This window comes from Trachurus japonicus, chromosome 20 (assembly GCF_045865225.1).
Source record: "Trachurus japonicus isolate A0001 chromosome 20, Traja_1.0".
NCBI lineage: Eukaryota > Metazoa > Chordata > Actinopteri > Carangiformes > Carangidae > Trachurus > Trachurus japonicus.
Genome location: NC_140926.1, coordinates 7,688,989 through 7,712,705, shown reverse-complemented (window position 1 = coordinate 7,712,705; position 23,717 = coordinate 7,688,989). Strand labels below are relative to the sequence as shown.

Genomic DNA, 23,717 nt, shown 5'->3' with positions numbered 1-23,717 from the left:
TGCCTTGTGTAATTGATCAAAGTAGACTGAAGGTTACGGTAAGTAACAAGACTTATCATAGAGCAGCCGCCACACAATATCTTAATCAGATGTACTGTAAATGAATCAGAGCTGAGATAAATGACATTACAAGGATTTTTTTTTTAAGAAGCGCATGATATTTATGAATCACACTTTTTTTTTATTCCATGTGTAAAAGCATAAGGATACATGAAAAAACTATGAACTCAAAGCCAGTTCAGTCGACCTTCATGTAAACTCTTATTCTTTCTAGTCTACAAGTCATTATATTATGCATAATGCAACATTTACATATAACATAATAAGACAATTATATTCTCTTTGGTACAAAACGACTGTTCTGTTAGATAAAGTGCAGAGAATCTTAAGTTGCAACCATCAAATCTTCACATGGTATAAAAGGCACGACGGGTGACAAAAAAAAAGGGCAAATTCCTTCAAAGGCTGTACGGCGGTAAGTAGTGGAAGCAGTGGTTCTCAACCTGGGGGAGTGTTTCATAAAGGAGGGAGTGGGGGGTGGAATATGATTTCAATGGGAAATATAAACACGCTAATCCTCTCGTGCTTAGTTTGACTTCACTTAAATACAACAATGATCCCTTTTTATTCATCATTCATTCGTTTCCCATGTTATTTTGTCTTCTTTTGCCAGAAACAGCTGAAGAACCACTGGGACAAACAGGTTATACAGATAATAAAGTAAACCAGCATGACAGCAGTTTAGAAAAATAGTTTGTTTTTTATCATTATTGGTGTTGAAAGTGTAGGACGGGAAGTCACGGGGAGCGGTTAGCTGCAGGAAACTCACACATGATACCAAATTAAGTGCTCTATTATTACAAATATAACCCCCCTCTCTCCCCTCCTTCCTCCCTTCCCTCTCTCTGTGATCTCGTCTTCACTCGGGGGAGCAGTAGCGGCCGGCGAACAGGACGCTCATGGAGGGGTTGTGTCTGATGAAGAAGAGGAAGGGGTGGTCCGCGACGAAGGTGGCCGGACGAAGAGCGCAGCGCAGCATCATGACGGCGGCGGTGGCGGCGGCGGCCTCGGTTCCCTCCTCGTTCACCTCCACGAAGGCCTTGTGGACGACCTTGGACAGGACGAGGTCGTTGGCCGGCGACATGCCTGAGAGGAAAAGAGACGGAGATGGAGAAACTTTGTTGGTTTTTTTTCTCTTTTCTCTTTTTAGTGTTTACTTAAGATTGAAATTTCACTCATTATCTACTCACCCTCATGTGGACTAAGGGCTGGGAGAAGTTTCAGAGTTATTATCCGTGGCTTCTCTGAGTTACAGGGGGTCTCGGCGTAGCAGTGCATGTCCATATAACGGTTGCAGATGGATACCAATTGTCTTCGTAACAAAAAGACACACCAAAAAACATCCAAATACCTCCATGCTGCTCGTATGTAATGTCCGTCTTGTATTGAAGCCCCGAAATGCGAAATTGTCCCGAAAAAAATTAAATAAGTCTATTTTTCAAGCTTGTTTGTAGCGGAAGCTCCTCTTCCCGGTTCGTCCAAATTTGACATTACATACGAGCAGCATGGAGGTATTTGGATGTTTTTTTGGTGTGTCTTTTTGTTACGAAGACAGTTGGTATCCATTTGCAACCGTTATATGGACATGCACTGCTACGCCGAGACCCCCTGTAACTCAGAGAAGCCACGGAGGACTCTGAAACTTCTCCCAGCCCTTAGTCCACATGAGGGTGAGTAGATAATGAGTTTGATGAGAAATTTCAATTTTGGGTTAACTATCCCTTTAATTCATCTGTACCAGTTTTCTTATATGTGCAAATAAATAAAGTCTAAAAAGTCAAAAAAAAAAAAAAAAAGTCTCTTCATCTACCTGAGAAGTCGCTGCGGCCCATGTCGAAGGCGTCCTCCATGCCCATGCTGACCAGGACGTTCTTCAGGTCGTACTTCTCCTCCATCTTGAACCGGGGCAGACCCACCTGCACCTCGACCTCGTCCATCATGTCCGGACGAGTCCACTCCACAAAGTTCTCGTAGGTCAGCTCCTTCTCCAGCTGCAAACACAGATAAAAGTAAATCATTTTGTCGCTTTGTATGTTTCCCTTTTTTTTGTCTGTTGAGGACGATGTGTAACTGTGTGACGTCACGTTGTCACGTCCTACTGCACCTTCTCCAGACCGGTGGAGCCGTCCTCGATGTCCATGGGGAGGAAGATGAGCATGCTGAGCTCCTTCCCTTGGTAAGGCATCTCCAGGATCTATACAACAAAACAGCAGGTTTCCAGTATTAAAATCATAGTAAAGCTTTAAAGTTTTTTTGTGTGTGTGTGTGTGTTTTGTTTTGTTTTGCCTCTTTTTCTTCTCTTTTTTCCCTTTTAATAATTTTCTAATCGATATATATATTTTATTTATTTATTAATTTTTTTGTGTTGTAGTTGTTGGTGTTTTTATTATTATAATATATTATTTACTTATTTACTTATTTTTTCGTTCCATTACTCTCTTGATACTTGTGTTATATCATTATTACCAATTATCAATTTGATGATTAGTAGCATTATTCTTGTATTAATCAGTATATGCACACATGAGAGGGTATGTTTTTGTGTATGTGTATGTATGATATGGATAAATTAAAGAAATAAAAAAAAAAAAATCTTAAAAAAGGCTTTAAAGTTCACATGCAACAGTAGAAACTGCCACAGTTTTATAACAAAATCTCATCGGTTTCATGCTGTTTAACCTGATTAAGAAAGGTAATAAATTAATGGACTTGTGGACAGACTCTCTTGTAATTGACTGATAATATAAATTAATTTGTTTTAATTAATTTCTTACCTGGCAGCTGCCTTCAGGGATGTAGGTCAGAGGGAATTTAGTTTTCTGGCTCATCATCTTCACTGGTTTAGTGTCATTCTGAAAACAACAAACAGAAACACAATGTGAGTTCAAACCCAGTGCACCGTTACTGTAGATCATCGCTGCATTTCAGCCTAGTCTGAAGTTATTAACAAACACTACTGAATACTTAAATCTGCATTTTGGATGTTAATGTGAAATAAAACTCTGAATATTCAGCGTCTCGATCTCTGAAGGCAGCTCCAACTTTCTGTCGACAGCTTCAGAGCTAAACCACTCTTTATTACTCAGAGTAAAGTCCAATGTCTTCACTTCTTTTTTTATTAACCATGTGAATCATTTAATATAATAATATCTATAGACTCAAACTCGAGCACAGGACCATGAGGCGTCGCCTGGACGACAGAAACCCATGATGATCACTCATGTGTCTCCTGATCTGAACAAACATGGCCGACGCCCTTTTGCCCCCGATTTCCACATCTTCCTCCTGTGGTCAAGACCTGATGGTGAACTCTATTTTTTCGCAACTTTTCATTAAGAAAGTGGAGAAACCTTCCATGACCTTATTGGTCATTATTACACCATACTGGACATTTTCTCTTTTCATTTTCCTGCAGCGAACTCTCATTTTCATTTCACAGACGAGACGGCGTCATGATGTCATGCCGAATCGTTTCGGTACAAAGTTTAGTTTACATTTTTCTCTTTTACCTTGTTGAGTCTGAACTTAGCGTCGTGTGTGGCGTTCGTCTTGAACTGTTTGTTCCAGTTGCCCTTGAAGTAGATGGCGTTGACCAGAACCAGCCTGGTCATGTTGTCCACCACGCCCTTGGCCAGCACGTCCTGAATTTTACCTACAGATGATTAAAACACACGTAATGTGAAATTATTAACAGTGTAGAAGCATATGTATTAGAATATTAATAGGTTATTAATGCACAGATTCAACTTTAAAGGGATACTTCACCCAAAAATCGATAATTCACCAATTCACCAACCGGAAAAAATGAATTTGATCTCTGTTTTTTAGCCTTGTTGTAGCAGTAGCTCGTTAGTTCGTCGTTGTAAACCAATGGATGTTTGATGTAAACATGGAAAAACGTCTCGCAGCAAATCTCGCGCAGCCACTAGGAGCTACTACTACAACAAGGCTCAAAACAGAGATCAAATTCATTTTTTCTGAACAACTTTTTCATGTGGCGGCTTCAGGACACTTGGGTCAGTACGGACGAGCAGTATGGAGGTATCTGGATGTTTCATAGTATGTGTTTTGGACGATTCAAAAGTGAACTCTATCCGCCGCCATTATATGAAAATCCATTGCCAGTTGCCCGTTTTGATGACTCAGAAAGTTCTCCAAACCCTTCCTTGGCATGACGGTGAGTAGAAAATTGGTGAATTATCAATTTTGGGTGAAGTATCCCTTTAATATTGAGGGGGGTTTTTTTGTCCTAATATGAGGAATGATGCAGACATCTTTAAAACTTGTGACACTGTGAGGTCATGTAAGTTCGCATGTGGATGTGTAATTCTAGAAATTCAAGACTGACACAAGATTTGTGACTAAGCAACATCTCAGTTTTTAACATATTACTGATAGGAGAGTGTGTGTGTGTGTGTGTGTGTGTGTGTGTGTGTGTGTGTGTGTGTGTGTGTGTGTGTGTGTGTGTGTGTGTGTGTGTGTGTGTGTGTGTGTGTGACCTTTGACCCACCCTGCGTCTGCTTCTCCACCCATTTGTTGATGTTGACTCTGGCGTCCTCCGATTTGTTCTTGAAGTCCACAGACTCCAGCTCTGCCTGGTAGTGCTTCCTGGTGAGTCCGAGGAAATCCTGCAACCATCGGCAGCAACGTTAAAGGGATAGTTCAACATTTAGGCAAATTGGCCCATTGCCATAATCCCTATAGTCATAGCAGTAGGTTCGTCACCTTAAATTGTCGGTGCAAGCTATGTTTAGACTGGCGGAGCAGAACTGTGAGCTGCTCAGAGCTACGCTACGGAGGCTAATGGGATTTCTTGGTTTCCCTCATCAAACTCATCAAATACACAATCCAACAACTCCAAAACGCTCTGGTGAACAAGTTGTGACCTGCACATTCACCACACTATGAGATAATAACAGAACGTTACCAGACAGAGTTGTTTTAGAGGGAAATTCATGCAAAACCGCTGATGCGCGTTGCCTTCAGGGACAGTTTTTCAGCAAGCAGTCTTTGTATTTACCTCGAAAACGGCTCAATTTCGTAACGTTCCATTATTATCTCAGTGTGGTGAATGTGCAGGTCACAACTTGTCCACCAGAGCGTTTTGGAGTTGTTGGATTGTGTATTTGATGAGTTTGATGAGGGAAACCAAGAAATCCCATTAGCCTCCGTAGCGTAGCTCTGAGCAGCTCACGGCTCTGCTCCGCCGTTCTAAACATAGCTTGCACCAACAAATAAAGGTAATGAACCTACTGCTAAGACCATAGGGATTTTGGCAATGGGCCAATTTGCCAAAATGTTGAACTATCCCTTTAACTCAAACAGAAAATCTCCTTCACCTCACCTGGTGCAGTGGAAAACCTGTATTTACTTCCTCGTTCGCTGGCTTTCTGCCCATTCCATCATCCATCATCCCCTCTTAAAGATTCCTATCTGAGCTTCTTATTCACTCCGGCTTCCTTCCCTTTTGTTTAGACCGCACCCAAACGTGAGGATGCACAGATGAAAAAACGAAAACACGCACCTCAACAAACTGGTAGGACTGCTCTCCGTACAGCCTGTTGGCCACGCTGAGGGCGTACGGAGCGCCCGCCTTGTTGAGCTCGCTGAGCAGCTGAGCGAAGCTGGCGTGGACTTCACCCTGACAGTCCTTGGTCTTCAGACACTGTGGAGGAGGACAAAAGCACAGAAGTGGAGTTAGAGAGAGATGCACTAGTGTTTCTATGAAAGCTGAACATGTCGACACTTGCTGCAGAAAAGCTCAACATCCCAACTAATAAAAAAAAACGGACATGGAAAACGTAGAGGGAATATTCAGACACCTTTCACCCCAACTTCACCGTCCCCAGAGGAAAAGACCGACACCGTCCCGCCACCACTCACAAAACCAAAACCCGTCTTTGTTAAAAATAAGAAAGCAGGATTGTGTATTATGTTTGGTTTGCATCCACATCAGGAAAACTGAAACCACCGTCTTCTGTACAGTAAATGACGTCTGCTAAATTCGGTTTATCAGAGTAAATACGCAAATCAAAAGGAAACAGCTTTATTTTAAATTTGCTCCAATGTCCCGATGTTTTTTTTTTTTGACAGGTTGTCGTTGTTTATAATAAGTTTTAAGTGTTTTCAGTCTAATCTCACTGTGTGTGCGTTTCCAGCAGCTCCTTATCCGAGATAAACAGCTCAGCAGAGGAGAAGTCGTAATGTAGCCCAGGCTGCATTCCTGGGAATTATGCAACTGTGTGTGGTTTGGAGCTGACAGTCAACACACACACACACACACACACATACGGTAAAGGGCTACTCCCTGCATTGTTGCATGTCTATTTCAAACCAGCTGCATATTGGAGATTAGATTATGTATTGCCTTTTTTTAAATTATTATTGCATGTATCATTATTGTTTTGCATTATCGATTCATGTATGTATTTTTCCTTTCCTTCTTATAGTCACTGTATAATCACTAAGTTTTCTACTTATTCTTCATTATCATTCAATTGTTCCTTATTTTCTTGTCTTTATTTATAAGCAATTTGGTTTTTGAATATGTTCTTCATGGGTAAGGTTTTCATATAAGCCCTTTCAGGTTTCATACCTCCCCTTCGCACATCCCATTAATAATAATTGCTCATACTATTTTAAAATGACATGTTTGTGCAAAATAAATGAATAAAATAATAATAGAAAGTGAGCGATCTCCGTCTCCACAGATCCCTCCACCACCACCAGACACCTCAGACCAGCTGTTAGTAAACCGTCCCTCTGTTAGTTCACCTCCCCTCCTTTCTTTTGCTTGTTTCTTTTCTTTTTGTTATTATTATTATTATTATTATTATTACCACCTTCAGCATGGCTGGGAGTTTGAACTGGACGTGCTGCGACTGCTGCATCATCTGTGCATCCTTCTGCTTCTCTGCCTCAGTGAACTTCAGGGCCTGAGGGTGTGTATAATCATCAGTCGTGTGTTCATGGTTCAGTCAGACATCGGGCGTCTCTGGTTGTTACAGTCGTACTCAGCAGCAGGCTTCATGCTTATCACACCAGTAGTTATATATTCCTCAAACACAATGTTATCCACCTGTTGAATGTGCAGCAAAGCTCTCCATGCGTACAGACCACGCCCTGCTGCAACCTTCAGTTCATCCAATAAGACTGTGCAGGTTTATGAAAATATATTATACTATATTATGCTATTTCAATCTATTCTAAAGCCTGACCAGGGACAAAGACTGCAAATTAGCTGAAGATTGAGATGATTAAAACAACGCAATGTGAAATTATTAACAATGTAGAAGCATATGTATTAGAATATTAATAGGTTAATGAACAGATTCAACTTTAAAGGGATACTTCACCCAAAATCGATAATTCACCAATTATATAGCTGAAGCTAGATGTCTCATATGCATCAAATGTTCCCATTTTCTGTGGCAATGTATGTATTGTCCCTGTTAAATAAACATTAAAATAAAATAAATAACTTTGCAGAACTATAATTATCTTCATTTTCCTGAAACTTTTATTGGATTTCATCCCGGATATATTTTCACCTTCTTTTTTTTGCTGCAGTTAAGTCACATGTCAAGTCAAATCTATTTTATCTATAGACCACATTTCATACAGTGGAGACTCAATGTGCTTCAGATAAGGAGTCAAACATTAGGGAATGATAAAAAATAATATCAGCTATAAATAAGATTAATAAAACTAAAGCCTAACTCCAAAAGATGTTTTAATGTTTGAAAGAAAATAGTCGTACTTTTCCAGTTCTAACATCACAGCCACTGAGAAATAATGTGATTTTGCAGGTACGAGTGTGAAATTAGACTGAATCATTAGTAGAGAGGATAAGTGACAAGTTCCTGTGAAGTTACAGTAAGTGACCCACCCGAGTGCAGAATTTGTGCAGCACATGAGACTCAACTTCACAACCCTCGTTGACCCCGACACTGACCGCGACCTTTTACTGTGCATAAGTTTGCATAAGTCTTTCACCAGTGCTGAAATGACTTTATAAAAAAGACCTGTTTGTCCCTGACCTTGTTAAACAGGGGCATCAACTACAGAAAATACAGTTTTTATCTGCTATTGTATTGTTTTATATATTAGAATAAACTCTCTTATTACTCTTCCCTGTCATCCTGATCTTCTATTATCCATCCCCCCCCCCCCAGAACATGATCACTTCACATGTTGGGGCCTTTATACACACATATAGCCTACATTACACATCCACACTCCCTGTGCGTGTTATCTGGGCGTGGCTTTGCTTTAAGTATCATTAAAGCAAACTGTCACTAATTGTTCTGGTTTTTCTTTACACCACATCCACTTCCACCTCCAAGTCAACTACCTCTCCTGAATGGCTGCTCATTACCGAGGCCTTTCTGCTGTTTATTACATTAAACAAACAAACAGCAGCAGCTGTGTGAGGCTGTTTTTTTTCTACAACACTGCTTTTTTGCCACAGGATATAAAGGAAATAACTTAGCAGCTGTGATTCATTCAGCGTCTAAACCTTGAATGACTCCAGGTCGTCAGACAGGTTAACATACAGTATGGGCACATAATGGGAGCTGATAACTGTAGGTGTACGCCTGCTTTATTGTACCTAGGTCTTTATTGCCCTCGTACTTCCATACTGTGTGTTTTGTTTCTATAGTAACGCAGACCTGCCCACCATAAATCCAGGCCAGAGTCTGAACAGAGCAGATCTTTGTCACTTTTTTGCTGACTGCAACAAAAGACAAAAGTGGTGACTCATACACGCGCCCCAGCGTTTCACTCCACCCCGTCGTTCGTTCCCGTCAAAGTTTAGCAAACACGGGTTCAAATTACAGCTAAAATTCATGAGAAATCTGCAACAAAAACTGTCAAACTATAACAATATCAGGCTCAGCGAGTGTGTGTGTGTACTGTACCTCTGACATCTGTGCGTGTGTGTTGCCACCGGCCCCGAGCATCACCATCGCCAGGGCCGAGGAGATGCTGAACGGAGAGAAGAAGACATTTGCGGTCTTGTCGTTGTCGCTCAGCTTGTTGAGCAGAGCCAGAGAGAAGGCGGTGTTTGCCTTGCACAGAGGGGAGACGGATGCCATTGTGTCTAAAAAGAAGCAAAGTCAGAGCATTGATTATATTATACAGCTACAGCACATTTCAAATAATCTTTTATCCAATTATTCATTTATAATAACATTGTTTTAGGAATCAGTCTTCAGTTCAGCAAACATTAATCACACAAATTCATCATTAAAACTTGATCTTAACCCACTCTAATATCTGCTTCATTCTGGATGCACAAAACTAAACAACTGAAATAACTGAATAATCTGCTCCTCATTTACAAATCATACTTTTTTTTTTTATATATAATACTAGAATATAGCAACACAGTAATGAAGAGATCTCATAGCTGTCACTAGTAGTAATTTATGATTAGCAGCAGGTTTGGCTCAGTCTATGCCAATACATCAACAGATTGTAAATACTGTATTATTAAATATATAGATGTATTAATTGAATATTGTTGAAATAAAACAGGGTTTTCCCAATAATCAAGTCTTTTTCCAATTATCCAATCCAGTGTCTCGCCCAGCTGCTGAACCTAACTCGGCAGAAAAGTTCATTCATTTACTGTTTAGCCTAATAACCTTGTTTTAGGAATCAGTCTTCAGTTCAGCAAACATTAATCACACAAATTCATCATTAAAACTTGATCTTAACCCGCTCTAATATCTACCTCTAGATAGATAGATAGATAGATAGATAGATAGATAGATAGATAGATAGATAGATAGATAGATAGATAGATAGATAGATAGATAGATAGGTTTTACTAAGGTGTCAAATAAACATAAAAAGCATAGTTTATTTAAAAAAAAAATGACAGTATTCAATGCACAGGTGTTGAGGACCACTCAAAAGGGAGTTTAACACTAAAAAGTCCTTTAAAAACAAACAAAAAACAATACGTAATGTACATTTTATCACACTGTCACTGTCCCACAGAGACTTTACACCTGTGACGTGAAGCAGTAGCAGCACTTCCTGTTTAACCTGACCAGTACCAAACCAGTCTATGGCGTCTGACTATGAACTAAAGTTTAAACTATTAAATAAACGCTGCGGCGACCAGATGAATGAGACTCGTCCTCTACTCACTTGTCAGGCTCGTTGCTTCCAGTCCTGAGGAGATGAGACGTCTTTCAGTAACAGACAGACCTGTGAGCGCAGCGCTGCCTGATTTATTATTTACACGCTGACACGCCCCGGGAGCACTTCCGCATTCTCATGTGTCCATTGTACGGAAGCCGACGAGGTGACAAATTTAGTTTTTTTTCTTTTCTTTTTTCTTTCTTTGACTTGGGCTAAAGTGTATTTTATTAGATAACTTTTTTTCTTTCTAATCACATCATATTGTTGGCCAAATTTATATAATAATGATGTATGAACACAGTCTATGTGTATGACCCCCTTTCTGTAGCCTACCTTTAAAAAGGAGATGGAGCCTCTATATCTGGTATCTTGCAACAGAAAAGCTGTAAAAAATAAAAGAAAAAAATAAAAGAAAAAAGAAGTTCAATATTTTGCTCTAAATTTAAAATTCAATGAAATATATTTAAATCATTGTGGCTTTTATGTGTTTATGTCTTATGTAGAACAGGATGTAATACTGTGTAATAGTAGAAGTTTTTCTCCAAAAACGAGTGTTGTAGGCTAAAACTTAAAAAACGCACTCTCCCTGCTCTCTGAATTTTTTTTTAACACTTAATCATACATTAATTTATGTGTCATAGGCTATTTACCATTCTAAATAGATCTGTAGTTTAAAATTCAATACAGACACTTACTATGAGGGAATTCTTGGTCCGGGTCAAAATTGACCCGAACCATACTGTGAAGGTATCAAATTTGAACAGTATGTAAGGGTTAAAGTATTTTTATAATCTTGATGTGTAATTTTTTACATATGTTTTGAACCACTCTCATTGTCATCATTAAACCTAAACAAACCTATTTTATATACAGTCTATGATCCAAACCTATCAGACTACCAGTGGTTTGAGAGAGCGTTCAAGGGGGTCCCCAACTTTTTCTCAAAATTTCACCACATTTTTCCCCAGAAATTTCTTGAAACTTTTCCAAAAATTTAAACCAACACTGACAAAAAAAAAGTAACGTTATTCAGTCTCAGAACAAATATTTGTGTACGGTATTTCTAGCGACCCTGAACAAAAGGCCTAGATAAACAGGCCAGAGTGTGGACATTTTCTTTCTTCTTCTATACCATATTTGTGTAAAGGATGTGCAAAAAAGAAAAAAAAAACTGTGTATTTTTCAATTTTTATATGATTATACAGATTTACATCAATAGCCTATAGGGATTGAAACTACTGCAAAAAACGTATTATTTATTTTCCATTATTATTATTATTTCTACCATTAATTTTGTACAGTTTGCTAATACAGCAGTTGTTGCGTCAGTTTTTCTTAGGAGCTATTTCATCATAATTTACGATTCCAGTAAATTCTGAATCATCTGCATGTTCAGGTTGAGTGACACGCCTCATCTTAAGGGGTTTACTGTGGGTTCAGGGGCTATTGTTTTTATGTCAGTGACAAATAATTACCATCAGTCTGACAGTATGTCAGATAAAGTGTGATTTCAGGTTTCAAAATGAAACGCTACCCATAGCAAGAAGTCAGTGAATTCACAAGGATAAAATGAGTCAGCATTTATTTATTTATTTTATTTTTTATTTTTATTGATCTGCTCAGATTTAGTTTTAATAGATCTTCAGCTTTTATCTATGGCAACTGGAGTACATGTGCAAAGTACAGACAAAGGACTCATTTGCAGTTTGCAAGAACTTGCAGAGTATATTTAGTCTCTCATGCTCAGTGGCGTGCGCTGGGGGGGGGAAGGGGGGCAATCGCCCCCCCTAAAGTGCCCCCGGGAGCCAAAACACGCCTTAAAGTGCCCTCTTGGAAGCCAAAACGTGTGCTAAAGTGCCCTTTAAAGCCAAAACGCGTGCTAAAGTGCCCTCTTCAGTGGTGAGGATGCGCTATATGTGCCCTTTTTTTCCCAATCGCCCCTGCCCTTCAAAAAGTCTGTGCACGCCACTGCTCATGCTGCAACACCCATCCAACCTGAGGTGGGAATGCAGCCCAAACAGTTACATATGAGTTATATAACCCAAGGAAAAATAATATATTGCACAAAATGTTTTCAAAAACAACATCTTTACTCCATTCATGCAAGCATTATAATACATACTGTTTATTTCAATACATTAAAATAGCCATCAGGGAAAGTTTGGGACTTGGCTGCAGCTGAGTGGAGTCACTCGGGGCGGCAGAATCGGCCGGCGAAGATGACGGTCTTGGTCGGGTTGTGTCGGATGAAGAAGAGGAAGGGGTGGTCTGCGTTGAACTCAGTGGGAATTGCGGCCATACGGTTTTCCATAACGGCCCCTGTGGCGGCAGCGGCCTCAGTTCCTTCTTCATTCACCTCCACAAAAGCTTTGTGGACGACTTTTGTCAGTATCAAGTCGTTTGCCGTCGACATGCCTGACAGTAGAGAAGGAGGAGGAGAAGGTTTTATTACAAATACATCACCTGATGTTGACACAGGTTTGTCTATTACTATTGTCTATTATAACATATGTTTCTCACCAGAGAAGTCGCTCTTTGTGACATCAAACGCGTCCTCCATGCCCATGCTTTTCAGGACGTCCTTCATGTCGTACGTCTCCTCCATCTTAAACCGAGGCAGCTTCACCTCCACCTCGGTTTGGCCCATTAAATCTGGACGAGTCCACTCCACAAATGTCTCATAAGTCAGCTCCTTTTCCAGCTGGAGGTGGAAACACGATCAATTATGTTAGAAGTAATGGCCCTTTAAGCTGATGGTGGTTTTGATATCCAACCTGCACTTTAACACATGTAGGCCTGCATTTTGTTATGTATTATTTCTGTTAGATGATATAAGAAAGATGCCTTTTTTGTGCTAAATTTGTACTTCACAGGAGAGAAACTGTGTTTAAAGTTTTGAAAAAGCCATCTTTGAATTTAAATATACTTTATTTGTGTTTATTCTGCATTCATTTGATGATTTTACATAAATAAATATTGGTTATAAGCTTCAGTCTAAAGTAGAAAAATGCAATTAATTTATTGATTACAGAAAATTGTGTGATTAATTCTTTAATTTGACAGTCCTAGTTTAAACCTGTGCATTTCTATACCATATGTGTGACGTTTCTTACCTTCTCCAAGCCTGTTGTGTCGTCCTCTATCTCATCAGGCAGGAAGATGAGCATGCTCAGGTCATCACCTTTGTAGGGCATCTCCAGAATCTGCACAGAAACATCCAGGTTTTAATATTTTATTTACAGAATTGTTTATGAAAAACAATTCAATATTAATCAAGACAATTAGAGAGAGCAGATGCCACATCGAAACACACGCAAAGATAGTAAAAGCAATGCAAAGAGACAATAAAATGTTGCCTATAAAACCACAAATCAAAAGGATTCAAAAAGCAAAAAGGAACCATTTGTTCTTGAATCTATTCTCAGAAATGGTTTAAATATTATATAAACACAGTAAAAAACCATGGATGTTACCTGGAAGTTTGCCTCAGGAAATGCGGCGTGAGATAATTTACTCTTCTGACACATCATCTTCACCGGTTTGGTGTCGTTCTGGAGAAAAACAGGAAACAGAAGTAACACTTTTCTTGTAGTCATTCATTTTCTTAAAGCTCATCCTCTAGAAAGGTGTAATAATAAAAGCTTGTGGTGTGGTTTTACTCTACATTAAAGGGTCTGACTTATGATATATAATTTAAAAAATCCTGAAAACATATGAACGTTTGTTTAGAGGGATTAGTTGCACCTGGGTGATTTTAATGAATTACTGCTGGATAGCTTGTGAATTTCCCACAGAGGGGTTTGTCCTGGTCGACTATCGCATGCAACAGTCGTATTACAGATTAAACTGTGAACTATCACACATCATCATCATCATTTCCAGAAGTGACGGCTGTGCACTGTCACTGTACCTTGTTTATCCTAAACTGAGCATCAACAGTGGCGTCTTCCTCAAACCGTTGGTTCCAGCTGCCTTTGAAGTAGACGGCATTGACCAGCACCAGCTGGGTCAGGTCGCCCAACACGTCCGGGGCCAGAAGGTCTTTGATTTTACCTGGAGAACAGGTAGAGGAGCAGAAAACATTGTCATTCATTAATTCAAATCCAAAAGTCGTTGTACGTGTGTGTGTGTGTGTGTGTGTGTGTGTGTGTGTGTGTGTGTGTGCAGACCTACTTTGTGTCTGCTCCTCCACCCAGCTGTTGATCTTCACCCTGGTCTCCTCCAAGCTGGATGCAAAGTCCACAGACTCCAGCTCAGCGTTGTAGTGCTTCTTGGTGTCTGCTAAAAAGCTCTGGAAACATAGACAGCACAACAACAGCAACACAGTTAAATACTCAGATCAAGCAGCTCAGGTAACGCTCTTTTCTCTGTAATTACCCTGTAATGAATGAAATAAGCCTTTAAAGGGATAGTTCACCCTAGAATGATATTTCGCTCATTATCTACTCACCCTCATGTTGACTAAGGGCTGGAAGAAGCTTCAGAGTCCTCCGTCCCTTCTCTGAGTTACAGGGGGTCTCGGCATAGCAGTGCATGTCCATATAACGGTTGCAAAGGGACACCAGAGCTCTTCGTAAAAAAACACACACAAAAAAACATCCAAATACCTCCATGATGCTCGTATGTAATGTCCGTCTTGTGCTGAAGCCCCAAATTGCGTAATTGTCCCGAAAAAAATTAAATAAGTCTATATTTTAAGCTTGTTTGTAGCGGAAGCTTCTCGAAGCTCCTCTTCCTGGTCCGTCCAAATCTCGCGTGATTCGCAGTAACCGCACTGACGCCGGCGCAAATCACGCGAGATTTGGACGGACCAGGAAGAGGAGCTTCGAGAAGCTTCCGCTACAAACATGCTTGGAATGTGGACTTATTTAATTTTTTTCGGGACAATTACGCAATTTGGGGCTTCAGCACAAGACGGACATTACATACGAGCAGCATGGAGGTATTTGGATGTTTTTTTGTGTGTGTTTTTTTACGAAGAGCTCCGGTGTCCCTTTGCAACCGTTATATGGACATGCACTGCTACGCCAAGACCCCCTGTAACTCAGAGAAGCCACGGAGGAATCTGAAACTTCTTCCAGCCCTTAGTCAACATGAGGGTGAGTAGATAATGAGCGAAATATCATTCTAGGGTGAACTATCCCTTTAATTACTGGCTTACATTTAATTAATTTGAATACATTTTGATATAAATGCACTTTGTGTGCAGTGATTTCAGTCAGTTGCATTGGTTTCATTATATTTCAAGATATATGAATAACTACGTACCATATATTTGACTCTTTTTGGTGTTACATCTTTGTTTTTGTTGGTTTTTATTTGTCTCTGCGCCACATAAATGTACCTAGCAATTTATGCAAAAGAAACTGTAATTGCAGTGTATTATAACTATATTTTCTTAATTAGTGCTTGAAGGAATTAATATGTTTTGGAAAGGTCACGAGCCGGTTCTCTGCCTGCATAATTACAGGTTTTAGCTCCAGGCCGTCTTGAAATATTAACACTAAATTAAAAAGCTTTGTAGGTCAACCCACAAACAAATACAAACACATATACACACCTCAAGAAACTCATAGGACTTCTCCCCGTACAGTTTGTTGGCCACGCTGAGGGCGTACGGAGCGTCGGCCTTGTTCAGCTCCTTCAGCACTTGTGCGAAGCCGGAGTGGACGTCGTCGTCACCGTCCTGTGGTTTCAGGCACTGCAAACAACCAGAGAAGACCTGATGTTACACAATCTCACTGTGACGCATTAAAAAGTAACGACTCATGGATGTGACTGTTGTTTTTCTTGTTAAATGATGGGAACTTTCACTGCTGTGCTGTTATTCTCATCATTTACTGTAACTAGAATAACCTTTGACCCAAAGATGTGGAACAGTCTGGAGCAAGAGATAAAGAAAAGTACAGACATAAATATATTTACAGTTTTTCTCAGTCGCTTTGGTGCTATTCTCAGATCAGAATGAAAGTTCTCATAACTATTAGTTCAACCTCCACAACATGTAGTCATTTGTCCACATCATAGTAGCAGTTTCTCCTTCCTCTGAACAAATTGCAAATGCTTTTGGACATGTATCAGTTGCTCTCATACAATTCTCTGCTGTTTTACAACATTATCGTTTGTTTATGTCATGTCAGTCAAAATGAACTATACTTTTGAACGCTGAATGGTCTTTCCCTATAAAACTAATAGTCCTCATTTCATTGCTTGAGTCATTACATACAAAATTCTTGAACCAGTTTTCAAAATCTGTCAAACTAGTTTTAAATTTTGGGAGAAGCACTGTGAATTCAATTATTCAAACATTTACAGTAAGGAACAACAGGTATGTGTGGTATTGGACAGTAATTCAGCACTAAACAATCTGCACTGCTGTCATTGTGTCAGGCATTACTGTAAGATACAGTGGGACAAGAACTTTTTTACATTTACATTTAGACTTACAGCTTCACTAGAGAACAGATTTACTGTGTTGTAATGTATTACAGCAACCACAGTAAAGATTTCCCATCTTTACAGTATGGTACTGTACTACAGCATTTTACAAGTAGGAAGCACTTTTACAGTATTGTACACTACAGTAATAATGGTTGATGCAGTACATGTACTGTACATTACTGTAATTTTACTCTGCATCACATAGGATTACAAGACAACCTCACAGAGCTGGAAGATACTGAGCCCATTACAAACAATGGCATAAGGTTGAAAGAGATACAATGTAAGGATGACATTACTGTATCTTTGGGAATATTGAATCTGTTTCAATCGCTACAATTGACAGAGTGATGTAGATGAAAATGTGACTGGAACGTCTGGATGTGCAGGAATGATTTACAGTACTCTATAGGTTCAGTTACTATATGTTTGTTGTAGATGACTGTAGTGTATTTTTCCTTTGAACAATGCTGTGAACAAATCAGAATTGCAAAGAGCATATGCAGTAGAAATGTGAAACATACATATTCAGTATCTCCACTAAATACAGTAATGTGTAACTTTACTGTAGTTTTCACATGGCTACAAGTAGTGTATAGTGCTGTCTTGAGCATTTTCAGGTATATCATCACTTTTTGCATTGGAAAACACTTAGAGAATAAAGTGTCCTAATGAAAACATGACAAAGCCATTTGACTATCTTGTTCATAAACGATGGTGTCAGGACTTCTCATTTTGACGACACTGACAGTTTCATTGACATGAGTACTTGCTTTTGAGGGATGGACAATCCATTTTGAGCAAGTGACGCGCTTTTGCAGGTCATCCACTAGGTTTTGCAGTTTGTGATAATTGTTCTGAGAAATGCACTAACTGTTGTGCAAATGTTAAGAGTGATGTGAGAAAAGCACCAAAGCGACTGAGAAAAACTGTAAAAAGACGTATAAAAAATACTTCTACAGTAAATAGGCATATGGAAGATGAGGGATAAAAATAAATTGCTAAACATATGGGATATTATAAGTTTATATGGATATTTATGTATATATATACTGTATGTTTTATATTTTTTATGGATGTACAGTAGTATATATGTTACTGATATGGATAATTATGTAGTATATAGATAGATAGATAGATAGATAGATAGATAGATAGATAGATAGATAGATAGATAGATAGATAGATAGATAGATAGATAGATAGATAGATAGATAGATAGATACAGTAGATACAGTAGATAGATAGATAGATAGATAGATAGATAGATAGATAGATAGATAGATAGATAGATAGATAGATAGATAGATAGATAGATAGATAGATAGATAGATACAGTAGATAGATAGATAGATAGATAGATAGATACAGTAGATAGATAGATAGATAGATAGATAGATAGATAGATAGATAGATAGATAGATAGATAGATAGATAGATAGATAGATAGATAGATAGATAGATACAGTAGATAGATAGATAGATAGATAGATAGATAGATAGATAGATAGATAGATAGATAGATAGATAGATAGATAGATGCATACTTGTGCATACTTGTTCCTACTCCTTTGTGCAAATTATGATTAGATGTTGTTTTCATTTTAGACACGTTTGTTCAAAATTCATTCATTCATTCATTCAAAGACCCAGAAGTTGTCATTAGTTTGCTTTCTCTTCACCAGACCCCAGCACTTGTGGAGTGAATATGAAAGGTAAAAACAGCAAATATGAGCTTTTGCACACACACAATCACCAACATTGTTTTCCTCTATACCCTCTCTGAGTGTGGCTAGAGAAAACGTACTGTAGGAGCGGCCTGTTCTTCTGGCTGGAGAGAAAGTTTGTGTGGAAAGTTAAGTTTGTGTTGCTGAGAGTGAGTACTGTAACTCCTGTGGAACCACACCCACTGTCTCTAAACATACATTACTCATCCCTCCACTCCACTGCATGTGTGCAAAGTGTTACCACCACCTTGAGCAGGTAGCGTGGCAGCCTGGAGCTGCGTTGAATCTGCGTCTGCAACTGAAGGCGCGTCTGCATCTGGGACTGCATCGGCGACTGTTTCGACAACAGCGTCTGCGTCGGTTGAGCTTCTTCTCCTTCTTGTTTCTCTCCCTCCGCCTGAGGCTCCTGAGGCTGTGGAAGCTGCTCAGGCTGCTCGGGCTCGGTGAAGCACAGGACCTGGGTGGTGCAAAATTTGTACTTGGATTTCAGCACATTCAACACATGACAAGACAGATTCATTTTAATAACGCAAATACTACTGGTCAAAATTTACTCCATTACAAGTAAAAGTAGCTCAGTCGACATGTTACTCGAGTAAGAGTAAAAAAGTACTTGCTTTTAAAGGTACTTAAGTATCCAAAAGTACATGCTTTTAAATGTACTTAAGCGATCCGGTCGTTTTGGCTAATGCTGCGTTCCAGACAGGCTTTTGAAATCGTAAATTACAGCTTCAAGTCACAACTTACGACTTTGTAGCGTTCCAGGCAACCCACTCGTGTTTTTCCGACCTGTTTTACCGGTGAAAGTCACTATAAAGGCCACTCGTAACTTCCGACCGGTGAACTCGTACCAGATCGAACTGGTACGACTTCACGGTCGGAAAAATACGAGTTTCCTTGAACGCACCATAACAGTCCTCGTCCCTACGTCACCACATTCACGGCGTCCCTTGGCTGCACACACAGCCCTGCATGCCGTTCTCTCTCCTCATTGGATAAAAACTGTAGGATACGATAAATGTTTTCTCCTCGGCTCAGAGCAGAGCAGAGTGACTGAGAGACCCGTGTTTCAGACCAAACACTCTATGTAAGTGATTGCTGTCGGAAGATATAACTATTTAAGACTTATATTAACACAAATATATCACTTACTTCTGCTTTAATACATTAACAATGATTATTATGTATTACTTAGGATTAGGAAACACATTAATTAATGTAGCCTATTAGTAAGCAGTTAATTAATGTTTACTACTTAAAGTTAGTAAATACATTTAAAAGTTGAATAATGTAATTGGTTATAATTATGTATGCATTACTCAGCATTAATTAACACATTAGTTTATATATTAATGCTTAATAATGTACTAATTAATGTTAATTAAGGGACCCTTATTGTAAAGTGTAAGTAAAAGTAAGAGTAAATTTCTTATTTTTCACATCAATGAATTACTATAATTTTTTCTAAATGAATTTAAGGACCTTTTAACTCTTGTTTCTGAGAATTAACTCTTTGAAACCACCTGCACTGATGTGCTGCTTTTAGGGGTTAGGGTTTCCTATAAGTATGTATGTATGAATGTATGTAAATAGGAATGAATGTATGTAAATGTGTATGAATGTAAGTAGGAATGAATGTATGTATCAATATGTGTATGTATGAATGTATGTAAGTATGAATGAATGTATGCACGCATCAATGTGTATCAATGTATAAATGTATGTACGTATCTAAGTATGTATGAATGATTGTTTCTGAGAATTAACTCTTTGAAACCAGCTGCACTGATGTGCTGCTTTTAGGGGTTAGGGTTTCCTTCTTTGACAAACACAGCTTGTGTCCAATAGTATTTTACAGAGTATCCGCAGGGTCTTAAACAGTCTAAAAAAAAGTCTAAATAATAATACATTTGAGCTGGTGAAACCTGCAGAGACCCTGTTTTAGAAAAAAAAACAGAACGGCAGAATGACAACATTTGTGCTCACAAAGCAATTTTACAAAATTTCATTTTAGACTTGTTTTCTACGCTTATCTATTACTGTATTCATATCCTATTTCAAGCACCAAGTTCATTCTCATGACTGAAGCTGTGTTTTCACAAGGGATTTGAATTTTTTTCAAAAAGCAGACCTCAAATTTCTAGCATTTGGCCTAAATTATTTCTTTATACAGTGTTCTAGGACAAACTGGCCTTAGTGTGCTTACAGCGGAGGTTCTAACATTTAGACATAAAACACTTGAGTATTGTTACATCTGCAAGTATCTTAAAAAGATAAATTTAAGAAAATATGTAATATATAAACCTCAGAGGGCATAAACATGTCTGTATTCAGTTTTAACCAGTGATTTGGTGTTTGCGCTTAGAGTGCAGGGCCACAAACAAAATTCTTGTTTAGGGCCACCAAAATCCTAGGGCCGGCCCTGCTAATACTCAAGTAAAGTACAAATCCTCTGGATATTAAGTACAGTACTCAAGTAAATTTACTCTGTTACTGTCCACCACTGTCTATCGTCTGTGTAGAGAAAGTAAAAGCGCCGTATAAACCAGTGCCGGCCCCGTGCATGTGCAGACACGTCGTCTCCTTCACACCTCATGACTCTCTCACTGTTTCACCTAGAAACCGAGTCAGATTCACTAAGTAAAATTCCATCACAGGTTCATCAGCGAGCGTCGACTCGACACCTGCATGACCTCATCCACCACCACCACTCCCAGGTGAAACTTCCTCTTCCCTCATCAATCTCACGTCTGCCTGAAAGGAAACTGTTGCTCCAAACGTCTGCAGCAAAACCATGATGAGCCACTGTTGCCAGTCATGTTTCTGTCACGTTGCCAGGGTGGATATATTACCAGTTTTAATCCGGATTTAATCCAAGCTTTATTTTCTTTTGTTCAGGTTTTTTTTCACAGTCATGTTGTATTATTTGAACTGAACTCTTTATTTCAGTTAAGTTGACAGTAATCCTTTACAAGTGTGAAACACATCTTTTTACTTTTACTAAACACATTTAATCTGATCTGTTAATTAGCTCATAACCTGCTGTATTAGTTTCATTATATTCTCCAAAATTAAATTCTGTGTCTTTCCTGAAATATCTTTACCTAATGGCAGTTTTATCTTGTTTTACCTTGTTCCATCTGTTATTTTATTGTTCCTGTTTTCTATTTTCAGTTTTATTTCTTTTTATGTCAAGTACTTTATGTTGCATTTTAAAGCTCATTGTGACAACAACAATGACTATGATGATGATTATCATTGTGGTTATTATGGTTATAAAATCCCTGTATTTAAATTGTTACTGAAGTAAAAGTTTAAGCATTAGAAAAGTTATAATAATGTCTAAAAACAGAAAGTAAAACATCAAGCAGAAGAAATGGTTCCTGTTATTCTAATATTATGAGAACGCACTTTAATTTGCCCTTGTGTTTTAAATGTGCAACACAAATAAAGCTGCCTGGCCGTCTTGATATTATTACTGCATTAAAATGAAATATATTTACGAATTTTGCAACCTGGTGCATATTCTTTTTTCTTTTAGTAGGCTACAAGGTTTTACACTTTTATCGTTGTACTCTTATTTCCTCGTACAACAATAGACTTATATATCTCCTCCTCGTGCATTTATTACGCAAAACTCCTGACTCATGTCTTTTCCCTGCGTCAGATATTAATCTCTCCTCCGTCTTCATTCAGAAATGCAGACGTCTCCACGCCCAGTTCACCGAGAACATGACGGAGCTTGAAGCCCGAGCCCACGCCCTCCCTCCTCTCCTCTTCTGATACAGTAATGTTATGTGGCTCAAAAAATCTGTAACCACAACATCAACTTGCACCGACAGTCGAATGCACGTTTAATGCCTGTTTAATTACCAGGAGGACGCATTAACATGATAGCTGTATACGCTTTTACTCTGTCGTTAATTACCACATTGTGCTTTAGTGTGAGTCTGTGTGTGACTGTACCTCTGACATCTGTGCAGCTGTGCTACCTTTGGCCCCCAGCATCACCATCCCCAGGCCTGCGGAGACACTGAAGGGAGAGAAAAAGACATTTGCGGTCTTGTCTGTATCGCCCAGCTGTTTGGACAGAGCCAGCATGAAGGAGGTGTTGGCCTTGGACGGAGAGGCGGATGATGATGATGAAGCCATTGTGTCTGATACAGAAGAAAAGAGTGGAGAAATAATTATTACTGTATGAATCTGTTAACAGCATCCACACACAACACTGGACAAAATAATGATCCCATAACGGATTACAAATTGCTTCAAAAATGACAATAAAGATAAATACAGTAGATGATGGATAGAAAATATAGGTAAAGAAAGAAGTGAAACCTTTAAATAATGAGGGTTATCAGAGCTAAATGTCCTGGTCAGATAAACTGTACCTTAATGCCAGGTAGTTATATCATATTTTTTAACAACTTCTACAACAAAATATCTCAATTTTCCCTCACAGAAGTTAAATCTCACACATGTTGCACAGATGTTGCTCTTCACAACTTAACTTAACCATATGAAAAGACTAAACTGACCCCTGTTACCTCTCCTTATCACTGTGATAATGGAAATCAGGTGACAGACAATAACAGACTCTGTACTCACTCGGAGAAACTCTTCTTCAAGTTCAGTCGGGGATCCGCAATCTTTCAGCTGTAAGTTGAACTGTTCGGTCTGAGTCAGTGCTTTGTTGTTTTAAAGGTTTTTTTTGACACACCCAAACAGATGGAGGTGGCTGCTCCTTGAGGACGCATCTAGATATCACACCCATCAGTGAAAAGAGCATACGCCCTCATTATGGTTACTGTGACTGGGGGATTTTGTGGAAAAGTCATGACGGATGGATGGGTGGATGGTTGAAATTTCGGGAAAAAAAAGTGACATAACAAGCTAAGAAAATAAATCTTTTTTTTTTTTAAAGTACAGTATGATGACCATGTGAATCAAGAAATGTGTCAATGTTTATCAGTTATTGCTGTAATATATTTTGGCTATAAAACAAATAAAATACAAGGCCTGCACCAACTAGCTTTGCTTAATTTATTTTCTTTTTTGTCCATGCATTCTGCAAATAGTGGTTGGTATTTTATGTGGCATTAAATCAATTTAACGATGCATCGGTGTCATATCTTTTTGGCTGGAGCAAGCTGTTTGGAAGTTTTCCAAGTTTCCAAATCTTTAAATTACCACAAGAAGAGTAGCCTTAGTTACCATGCTCACAGAAAAATGAGAAAAGTTCATTAATTTATAGCAATTAGCCACCACAAAATCTTATGATACTGACATTATTGTATCAATCTGTTTGCAAAATCATCACACACAAAAATCTCC

At 38.8% G+C, this 23,717-nt stretch overlaps 2 protein-coding genes across 3 annotated transcripts; both read right to left on the bottom strand.

The window, feature by feature from the left end:
- Nucleotides 1-583: 583 nt before the first annotated feature.
- Nucleotides 584-10,359, bottom strand: LOC146966329 (leukocyte elastase inhibitor-like). Of its 2 annotated transcripts, XM_085763801.1 has the most exons (10): nucleotides 10,222-10,359; nucleotides 8,982-9,163; nucleotides 6,903-6,995; nucleotides 5,585-5,725; nucleotides 4,571-4,688; nucleotides 3,570-3,712; nucleotides 2,835-2,912; nucleotides 2,165-2,254; nucleotides 1,871-2,051; nucleotides 584-1,146 (listed from the first exon to the last, which is right to left on the bottom strand). In XM_085763801.1, exons 2-10 carry the CDS (start codon nucleotides 9,156-9,158, stop codon nucleotides 920-922), a joined length of 1,248 nt encoding a protein of 415 aa, XP_085619927.1. In that variant the 5' UTR covers nucleotides 9,159-9,163; nucleotides 10,222-10,359; the 3' UTR covers nucleotides 584-919. The 2 variants fall into 2 exon arrangements, with proteins under 2 accessions (XP_085619927.1, XP_085619930.1); XM_085763804.1 differs by lacking the exon at nucleotides 6,903-6,995 and having other exon boundaries at nucleotides 10,222-10,349.
- A 1,869-nt stretch (nucleotides 10,360-12,228) lies between these two features.
- On the bottom strand, nucleotides 12,229-23,285 carry LOC146966328 (leukocyte elastase inhibitor-like). The gene is made up of 10 exons (XM_085763800.1): nucleotides 22,992-23,285; nucleotides 22,350-22,540; nucleotides 18,631-18,840; nucleotides 15,776-15,916; nucleotides 14,389-14,506; nucleotides 14,126-14,268; nucleotides 13,689-13,766; nucleotides 13,329-13,418; nucleotides 12,736-12,916; nucleotides 12,229-12,630 (listed from the first exon to the last, which is right to left on the bottom strand). The coding sequence occupies exons 2-10, from the start codon at nucleotides 22,533-22,535 to the stop codon at nucleotides 12,404-12,406; spliced, it is 1,374 nt and encodes a 457-aa protein (XP_085619926.1). The 5' UTR covers nucleotides 22,536-22,540; nucleotides 22,992-23,285; the 3' UTR covers nucleotides 12,229-12,403.
- Between the last annotated feature and the right edge of the window lie 432 nt (nucleotides 23,286-23,717).

Coding starts and splice junctions, on each gene's coding strand:
- LOC146966328 (XM_085763800.1), bottom strand. CDS start 22,535: ATGGCTTCATCATCATCATCCGCCTCTCCGTCCAAGGCCAACACCTCC. Junction 13,767..14,125: donor CTCAGTTTAGGATAAACAAG/GTACAGTGACAG, acceptor GTTTTTCTCCAG/AACGACACCAAACCGGTGAA. Junction 12,631..12,735: donor CACAAAGAGCGACTTCTCTG/GTGAGAAACATA, acceptor CTCTACTGTCAG/GCATGTCGACGGCAAACGAC.
- LOC146966329 (XM_085763801.1), bottom strand. CDS start 9,158: ATGGCATCCGTCTCCCCTCTGTGCAAGGCAAACACCGCCTTCTCTCTG. Junction 4,689..5,584: donor AGTCCTACCAGTTTGTTGAG/GTGCGTGTTTTC, acceptor CGATGGTTGCAG/GATTTCCTCGGACTCACCAG. Junction 2,913..3,569: donor CTAAGTTCAGACTCAACAAG/GTAAAAGAGAAA, acceptor TGTTGTTTTCAG/AATGACACTAAACCAGTGAA.